The sequence below is a fragment of the Leopardus geoffroyi genome, chromosome A1 (assembly GCF_018350155.1).
Source record: "Leopardus geoffroyi isolate Oge1 chromosome A1, O.geoffroyi_Oge1_pat1.0, whole genome shotgun sequence".
Classification (NCBI taxonomy): domain Eukaryota; kingdom Metazoa; phylum Chordata; class Mammalia; order Carnivora; family Felidae; genus Leopardus; species Leopardus geoffroyi.
In genome coordinates this window covers 10,254,721-10,264,323 of record NC_059326.1, presented here as the reverse complement: position 1 = coordinate 10,264,323, position 9,603 = coordinate 10,254,721, and the positions used below count along the sequence as shown (strand labels likewise).

General features: G+C 57.0%; 1 protein-coding gene across 1 annotated transcript; it reads left to right on the top strand.

Annotated features, from left to right (window-relative positions):
* Window positions 1–449: 449 nt before the first annotated feature.
* Window positions 450–8,779, top strand: LOC123587957. The gene is made up of 5 exons (XM_045462190.1): window positions 450–543; window positions 628–792; window positions 3,638–3,784; window positions 6,756–6,842; window positions 7,748–8,779. Exons 1-5 carry the CDS (start codon window positions 450–452, stop codon window positions 8,080–8,082), a joined length of 828 nt encoding a protein of 275 aa, XP_045318146.1. The 3' UTR covers window positions 8,083–8,779.
* Window positions 8,780–9,603: the final 824 nt, after the last annotated feature.

The following is a 9,603-nucleotide window of genomic DNA, read 5'->3' as shown; positions in this document are numbered from 1 at the left end:
ATTTAGAAGGTGATTCTTTATTAGTCAAAGAATTCTCATTAGGTACTTGCCTTCGCTGGTCCCAAGTGTGTCTTAGTAACAGCTACCTAATCTTGCGACGAGGGTCATAACATTCCTCCATGAGTAGGTAATTCGCACGCGAGGGTAAACGGCCCTACTGCTCCACAGCCACGAAGATAAAACCCAGAAGAGCAGGGGGGCGCGCAGAGATGCACCTCCCCGTGTCCAGGAGGCGGGGTGGGCACCCTCTCCGTGAGGAGTTTGGTGGGGTCCGAACTGTGCCCACAAGGGAGCACTGACGTTCAAGCCAGGGCGGAGTGGAGGGAGGAGCGCTGCTCGGGGCAGGGGCTGCTGCTCCAGAAGGAATGGAAGGATGTGTGGCACCCCCGGCCCCGCGGGGGCCGCCGGCTCCTACCTCCTCCCTGGGCTCTCCCCGCACCTCCGAGCGGATGCGTCACCCTGACGGGGCAGGGAGGGCCGTGGCCAGGGGGCTTCTTCAGCGCCTGGCGGGCCGGGGCCCGTGGGGTCCACCTGGCAGCGACGGTCCCCCGGTTGCCACACAGTGAGGCCGGCCCGGGGTGCCGACAGGGAGGCAGCCGTGCTGGGAATCGTCACAAGCGACCTGAGCGATTCCCGGATCCCCTTCTGCGGACTTGGCCCTTGCGCTTTGCCCCGGAAGGAGCACCTCCCCTGAGATCTCTGCGCGCTCACGGGGCCACTTCAGGGCCTCTGGGCCCTCGTGTGCCGTGCGCTCCCGACAAACGGCAGGGACGGGGACAGGCCGACTCCCAGGTCTCTGACTTCGGTGTCAGAGTGAAAAAGGGTGCCATGCCTCGAAATGGAGCCCACAGGAGGAGGCCGGGCTAGAGGGGGGCGTGAGGAGAGCTGAAGGGGACGAGAGGAGAGCGGAGGGGGGTTTGGGGGGACCTGAGGGGGGCGTGAGGAGAGCTGAGGGGGGCGTGAGGAGAGCTGAAGGGGACGAGAGGAGAGCGGAGGGGGGTTTGGGGGGACCTGAGGGGGGCGTGAGAAGAGCTGAGGGGGGCGTGAGGAGAGCTGAGGGGGGTGTGAGGAGAGCTGAGGGGGGCATGAGGGGACCTGAGGGGGGGCGTGAGGAGAGCTGAGGGGGGCGTGAGGAGAGCTGAAGGGGACGAGAGGAGAGCGGAGGGGGGTTTGGGGGGACCTGAGGGGGGCGTGAGAAGAGCTGAGGGGGGCGTGAGGAGAGCTGAAGGGGACGAGAGGAGAGCGGAGGGGAGCGAGAGGAGAGCGGAGGGGGGCGAGAGGAGAGCGGAGGGGGGCGAGAGGAGAGCGGAGGGGGGTTTGGGGGGACCTGAGGGGGGCGTGAGGAGAGCTGAGGGGGGCGTGAGGAGAGCTGAAGGGGACGAGAGGAGAGCGGAGGGGGGTTTGGGGGGACCTGAGGGGGGCGTGAGAAGAGCTGAGGGGGGCGTGAGGAGAGCTGAGGGGGGTGTGAGGAGAGCTGAGGGGGGCATGAGGGGACCTGAGGGGGGGCGTGAGGAGAGCTGAGGGGGGTGTGAGGAGAGCTGAAGGGGACGAGAGGAGAGCGGAGGGGGGCGTGAGGAGAGCTGAGAGGGGTTTGGGGGGAGCTGAGGGGGGCGTGAGGAGAGCTGAGGGGGGGTTGGGGGACTTGAGGGGGCGTGAGGAGAGCTGAGGGGGGCGTGAGGAGAGTTGAGGGGGACGTGGGGAGAGCTGAGGGACGTGAGGAGAGCTGAGGGGGACGTGGGGAGAGCTGAGGGACGTGAGGAGAGCTGAGGGGGGCGTGAGGAGAGTTGAGGGGGACGTGGGGAGAGCTGAGGGACGTTAGAGGAGAGCGGAGGGGGGCGTGAGGAGAGCGGAGGGGGGCGTGAGGAGAGTTGAGGGGAGTGAGAGGAGAGCGGAGGGGGGTTTGGGGGAACCTGAGGGAGGCGTGAGAAGAGCTGAGGGGGGCGTGAGGAAAGCTGAGGGATGTGAGGAGAGTGGAGGGGGACGTGAGGAGAGCGGAGGGGGGTGTGAGGAGAGCTGAGGGGGGTGTGGGGGGACCTGAGGGGACTGTGAGAAGAGCTGAAGGGGACGTGAGGAGAGCGGAGGGGGGCCTGAGGAGAGCTGAGGGGGGCGTGAGGAGAGCGGAGGGGGGCGTGAGGAGAGCTGAGGCGGGTGTGGGGGGACCTGAGGGGGCGGTGAGAAGAGCTGAAGGAGATGTGAGGAGAGCGGAGGGGGGCCTGAGGAGAGCTGAGGGACGTGAGGAGAGCTGAGGGGGGCGTGACGAAAGCTGATGGGGACAAAAGAGAGCTGAGGGGGATGAGAGGAGAGCTGAGGGGGGCATGAGGGGACCTGAGGGGGGGCGTGAGGAGAGCTGAGGGGGACGTGGGGAGAGCTGAGGAGGACGTGAGGAGAGATGAGGGATGTGAGGAGAGCTGAGGGGTGCCTGAGGGGACCTGAGGGGGACGTGGGGAGAGCTGAGGGGGGCGTGAGGAGAGCTGAGGGGGATGAAAGGATTGCTGAGGGGGGCGTGAGGAGAGCTGAGGGGAGTGTGGGGGGAGCTGAGGGGGGCACGAGGGGACCTGAGGGGGGCGTGAGGAGAGCTGAGGGGGGTGTGGGGGTACCTGAGGGGACTGTGAGAAGAGCTGAAGGGGACGTGAGGAGAGCGGAGGGGGGCCTGAGGAGAGCGGAGGGGGGCGTGAGGAAAGCGGAGGGTGGCGTGAGGAGAGCTGAGGGGGGCGTGAGGAGAGCGGAGGGGGACGAAAGGAGAGCTGAGGGGAGTGTGGGGGGAGCTGAGGGGGGCACGAGGGGACCTGAGGGGGGCGTGAGGAGAGCTGAGGGACATGAGAAGAGCCTCAGACTCCTCTCCTTGGTTGCCCAAACTGGCTATGACATCCTGACCTCTCTTTTTAATGTTTATTTATTCTTAGAGAGAGAGAGAGAGAGAGAGAGAGAGAGAGAGAGAGAGAGACAGAGCATGAGCCGGGGAGGGGCAGAGAGCGAGGGAGACACAGAATCCGATGCAGGCTCCAGGCTCTGAGCTGTCAGCACAGAGCTGGATGCGGGGCTCAAACTCACGAACCATGAGACCATGACCCGAGCCAAAGCCGGACATTTAACCGACTGAGCCACCCAGGCACCCCTGACCTCTCCTTTGAAAAGCAAGTGAAGATTTATTAGCTTATGTAAGAAATGAGGAGCCCTGTCAGGAGCACGATCTGTGTGGGCTTCAGCTTGGGGTTGTTCTCAGTGGCCCAACAGACCCCTTTGTAGGCTCGTTTCCGGGGGCTGGTGGCAGCCCCCGCCCCGCACGTGCCCTCCCCCTGACACTATGAAACAAAGCCAAGCCGGGACTGGCCACGTGTGGATTTCCACTTCCAACCCTGTTATTCCGAAGAGGTCTTTGTGTCATACAACTTTACGGTTTCTGTGAGGAATGGGGTTTGAAATCCACTCTTGGCTCAAACTCTGGATGGCACGTGAAAGGGAAAAGGGTCAATGCTCGGCTGCAGTTGAGATTCAGGAAGGTCCCAAGTAGGAAACAGGTGGAGGCAATGGGACAAGGACCGGGAGACACCAGATGGACAGAAGGGAGCACCCAGGATGCTCGGGGTTCGTGCTGGTTTTCATGCTCGTGGCTGAAACAGGTGCTTCTGATTTCCAGGGCCTGTGTCCTCAGTGGGACAAAAGATACGTGCATTAAGGCTGACATGGGTCGAACAAGGAGAAACCCAACTTCCTTTGATCCACAGGACGCTCACCGCTGGACCTCTGCCTGCAGGCTCTCGTGGGACGCATACAGTCACTAGAGGTAATTTAGGGTTCCAGTGTGCTGCTCACTTTCCTAAGTTTACGTGTGGGAGAATGTTCTGCAAACGCAATGTCCGTCGTTTCCTTACATTTGCTACAACCACTCTGCTCTCAGAAATCACTAGTGAACTTTCTGGGGCTAAGTCGAGTGATCTTTCGGGCCTCCTCTCTGTGGTGGCTCTGTGGCACTCAGTGTCCCCCATCTGTTGCTCCCCTCTCACTGGCCCGGAAGCCAGCAGTCTGAAATCAGGCTGGGGGTGGGCGCCCCCTCCCCCTCCCTCCGAGGGCTCTGGGGGGGGGGAGGATCCTTCCTTTCCTCTCCCAGCTTCTGGTGGCTCCAGGGGTCCATTGGCTTGCGGCCACATCTCTCTCCCTTTTTCACATCGTCTTTCCCACGTGTCCCTTGATCTCTTTTACCTCTCTTCAAGCACACTTGTGATGGCATTTAGGGCCCTCCCGAATAATCTGGGGTCATCTCCTCCTCTCATACCGAGTTTAATCACATCTGCAAAGACCCGCTTCCCAATAAGGTCACATCCACAGGCTCTGGGGATTAGAACTTGCTAGCTCTGGGTGGCCATCATTCAGCCCCCTACGTGCCCCACCGTGCCCCACGGTGGATGAGAAAAAATATTGCCTATGTCTTTCTTGCAATAGTTCCTGTCTGTGTTACACCAGAGAGAAATCTCCCAGATGAAATGTGCCTGCTTGGTTGTTGTGTAGGAATATGAAGCCGGGAATTAAAATTTGTAAGCCTTTCGAAATACCTCTGATGGTCATAGGGATGTCCGCAAATGACATCTTTCTTCATGAGAGTCACCACAACAGGAGGCAGAAATGAAAGGGGAGACTGGAAAGTGTGTTTCGGGATGGGAGGTACGGGAAGGCGTGGTACATTGAGCCAGACAAATTATTTCAGACTAGCATCTAAACTATAGAATATTCTCTTTGGGATCCTGGAACTGACGGGAAGGGGAAGGCAGGCCCAGGTTTAATCTGAGCAGAAAGGTTTGAGGGATGGAGGGTAGAGGCTGGCCTCAGGGAGGGACCTGGGAGTAGTCAGGATTCAGGTAGGACAGAGTGGCTTCCAGTGTTTGGAGGAATATTCCTGTCCCTGTCCTGAATCTCACGGGCATCTGGCCAAGTATCTAGGAGCTATAGCTGGCCTCCCCTGAGTGAGCGCCTGGAGTGGAGAAAAGACCGCGGTTCCTCTTGGATGGTCCCCTACCTTCTCCCAGAGCATCCTGAGAAGACACACAGATTGTGCTCCCAGGCTCAGCCAAGTGGTGCTACGCTGAGTTGTCCCAAACAGAGGAGAGAAGACAGTGCCGCTATTCTAATACCGCTGGTTAGAGACTGGGGTCCTGACTGGGCCTCACACTCACGGTGGGTCCCTCAGTCCAGAGTCCTCAGCTCCCTGAAACCTGGTGGTGAGCCTTGGGCAGGAGAAGGGAAGACCGCTCAGGCTCTGAGCCTGTCATAATCCCAGCTCTGCTTCCTGGAAGAGTCCGTCTGAAGGACCACCAGTCGTCTTGGCTAAAATCAGTCGTCTCGGCTAGCAATAAAATGGCCCTTGGTTCCATCTTCCATTATTCCCTGTTGTGGGTCTCCCTCTGGGATCTCACCAGAAGGGGGGTTACTGGCGGGCCGAAGTTGGATCCCCCGGGGCCCCTGCTCGAATGCCAGGCATCATCAGCATCTCGGATTGTATCGAGTCTCATCCTTCCTACCAGCTGCCCACCCCACCTGCTGGTCCACGATGCCTCACGCTGTCCTTTACTTACAAAGGGAAGAGGACAGATGTAGGAATCTAGAGACATCATCGGTCCCAGACCTGGCTCTTGCCACCTTCTTGCTTATTATCCTGAGCAAGTCGCCTCTCTGTTATGGACTGAGTTGTTGGTAACACTCCCACTTCCATAGGCTGAAGCCCTGGCTGCCCTGTGGGGGTGGCGGGAGGTGCTGCCTTTTGGAGGTGATCGGCTTGATGTGGGGTGAAAGGTAAACAAATCTGCTTAACGATCATGAATCCAGCATTTCCCAAACTCACGTCAGCAAGGACCGGTGGGTAATGGCTAGCTTATCTCCGCTCCCGTTGTGACCGCCAGTGGACAGGTCACAAAGCAGGATTCTGGCTGCAGAGGTAGAAAGAGTGGGAAGGGGGGGGAAGAAGAACCGGGTCAGAAAAAAAAGGCAGATGTTTTCCACTGCTTTGCCCCATTTTCTCCCAACAAGTCCAGACCCACTGGAAGTTGCACCTGGAGGTATCCGGAACCCCGCTTGACATGATTTATAAGATAGGGTTTTGTTTTGAACGCTGCTGACTTCATATAATGGCATTATTTCCTCAAGGGATTAGTTAATGGAGGGAACACTGCCCTCAGCAAAACAGCATTAATGCAGAGCTCTCAATTTAAAATAGTACCAAGTAGGCAGGCTAGAACCCTGAGGATTAAACTCGAAATGTTATGGTCCAAAAATAAAGGATTAAAAATGAGTACTTCATTAAAATGGGGAGAGATCCAGTGTTTGAAGGTTTACATAAAGCAGGATGGGCAAAGGGGTCCGGCCAAGGTGGGTTGGTTGCTCAGGAGGCTCAAAGATTCCAACACAGAAGGGCAAAATCCGGGGGTGGGGATGCACACAGCTCCCCCTGCCCTTTGTAGCAGGTGAAGATATTCAGGCTTAAGGGATAAGTAGTAATATACTCTGGCCCATCCACAAGCTGGTGATAAAGCTGAGAGTGGGTCCTCTCCGTGCCTCTGGAGCCTGGGTTCAGTAGGAAGGAGAAAACTCGGGATTTAAATCCATGTCAGGAAGAAGGGAAGGAAGGAGGGAAGGAGAGAGGGAAGGTGGGGGAAAGGCAGGCAGATAGGCATAGTTTGCTAGTCTGAGGCAGCGGGAATCAATTGTCTAGCTTTCGGAGACACGGAGAGGATTGTTTGTCTACTCAGCACCCTCCTCTTCTCCAGGGAACAGTCCTTGGCATCACTGTGGCTCTACGAGACCAGCCATTTTTAAAGGAACCAGGCTGCGGCCCTCACTCGGTCTGAGCCAAGGTAAGTGCTGACTCAAGATATGTCAGCAAGTCCCTTTGCTAGGGATGTGAGACTTCGAACCCCAAGAGAACCTGACGTCAGTCTCTCTGTGGAGTTCAGGCTACAAATTAAACCCAGAGACTGTTGTGGCCATGTTTCCTGCACCGTGGACAGAACTGGTCTGCAGAGAGAGACAGACAGACAGACAGAGAGAGAACAGACAATATCACAGGGACAAGGATGGGACGTTAGCCCTGATGGGGTTTTTAAGTTCTTGGTCATAATGTTTCCCATGGTTCTACAAACCAATAAATTTCTCATTTTGCCTAAGCTTGCATTGCCTAACGGGTAGCCAGGAGTCTTCACTGATGTGAGGGTTCTCCACCGGCACCAGCTGGAGGTTCCTGTGTGGTTGGGTCAGAAAAATCCCAGGGAACGATCATGCAACTTAACCGGAAAGAGCAGCCTCTGCCCGGGAGTGGCTGGACATAGACACGTGTGAAATGCCAGTCATGGTGGGGGACGGGACGGGGCTCCTCAAACGTGCCCAGTGAGGATCCAGCATTCTTGGCCAAGGTGGAATAGGGAACAAGGCCACGGGGGCCTTGAGGTCTGGGAGTGGAGGAGTCAGAGAAGTGAAGGAGAAGTAGGCACAGGCTCACCTCTACTTGGGAGTCCAGGGCAAGCGTCCAGATGGAGGCTCAGTCTTGAAAAGTTAAATATCAAGTTAACAAAGTGTCCAATAAAATGTTCAGCAGGTGACAAATATTCTATCCTCCCACCTTGGCCGTGCGTAAGGCCCCAGAAGGCCAGTACGGGCATATAATTTTTGGAGCCCTCGTGGCTCCGTGGTTATGTGGCAATGCAGGGAGGGCAGCCCCTGGCTCCCGGCCCCCAGCTCACCCGCTTTCTCCCTCCACCCTTAGCTTCCTCCTGCACCGTGAGGGGCGTGGATGGCACCCCCAGCCAGCACGCCCAATGTGTGTCCGCACCGCAGCAAACACCCACCCCTTTGCCCCCTTGCTGGGCTGGGTCTGTGTGGTCTCTCCACGGATGGATGAATCCCCGAGGACACTGCATTCATGGCCCTGGACACGGACTCAGGGCCATCTGGGCACGACATCTCCAGGGCCCCAGGACCTGCAGCATGGTCCAGAAGGGGGACGCTTCTCCTTCATCCCGCAGACCCCTTGCCCTACGGGGAGGGGCACGGCCAGGACAGCGCCCCGCTTGCCCCAGTGTGAAGAAGGTCATGGGCTGACCAAAGAGCAGGTGAGCAGTACTGGCAAGTACCGGACTAGAGGGTCAAGAGACTTCCTGTGTTTGCAGTCACGGACTCTGTCCCTTACTGTCCTCCTTTGCAAAATGATGGCTTTGGATTAAGGGTGGAGATTTATAGCCCAGTGACTGGGGCCAAACTAAGGTTTGAAGTTGGGATATTTGGGCTTGGGTGCCTTTATGGAAAAAAAAAAAAAATGTAATCTCTCTGAGGACCAGTTTGCTCATCTAACAAGGAGGGATGCACCTTCCCTAGGCTGCTTCAAGGTTAAATGATGCCCATGAAGAGATCAGCATAGCAAGGGCTCTGTAACTGGTAGGGGCATCATTATTCTTTCTCTACCGCTGATGGGATCTCTGAGGGGGCTGAGAGCTTTCAAATGGCTGCTTTAGAGCCACGCTTGGAAAGGACCCGGCAATTGGCCTTCTGATATTATTCCTGAAACTTGCTTTTCTCTACCCTGAGAGTCTGCGTTGTTGGTTAGAACTTGTGGCCTCTGAATTTTCTTGCGCCATTTACTTAACTGATAACCATCAGCCAGTCATTTAAACTCCCAGAACCTCACTTTCCTTGTTGGTGAAATGGTATAATCACAGTACCTATCCATAGGGGTGTTATTAGGAATAAAGGAGATAATACGTCCAAGGTCTTAACTGAGGCTTGCCTGGCACAAAACAGACTTTCAAAATTGTTAGTTATTTTTTTTACCAACAGCGTCCCTTTCCTCTCCATGGTCCCACCCCACCTGGGGGCAGGAGGTGTTGGGGACGCCTGGGTCGTGACGGAGCTGCAGCCCATCGGCTCTGTGCTGTCTGCACTCGGTGAAATCGAGGCTTCCGAGGAAGAGAAACCTCGAATCTGACCCGTGGGCTTCACTTCAAGCTCTAATTGTTTTGGGAGGAAGCCCACATTGGCAGACATCATTTCTTGTTTTGTTCTTCTTGGGCCCCGTCGGGCAAAGCTTACTCTGAGTCGGTCAACTGGATTAACTGGGGAAGAAGAATTTGCCAAGAAAAGAGCACCCTGGTCTCTTCAGAGCCGAGACACGGAAACTGCTATGTGATCAGTGCTCCTTCTGGGCGGCTTCGCTTCCTCCTTTTTCCTGTGCAGGACAATTTAAATTCAACAGATCCGAGCCGATAATAGGCAAGTCTGGCTTCTCCCCGACTGCCGACATGCAGGCGACCTGGTGGCACCGGAGGGTCTGGTAGATGCCGGGCCACCCCAGCTCAGGCGTTCTCCGGGAAGGCTGGTTCCGCTCCAGCGGCAGCTTGCAGGAAAAGGACCAGATGAGCGTGCGGATTCCTCAGGCACCTGCTGCCTCCCGCTTAACCAGAAGCCCCCCCTTCGGCACGGTGGTCCTTCCCATCACAGCACCGCTTCCATTAGCAAAAACATGCGCATGCTCCTCTCTTCGATTTGACCCTCTATCACCAGCTCTTCTCCCTCCTGCTGAATTTGAAACACCTTGGAAAGCCTTCTACTTCCGCCCCTCAAAATCCT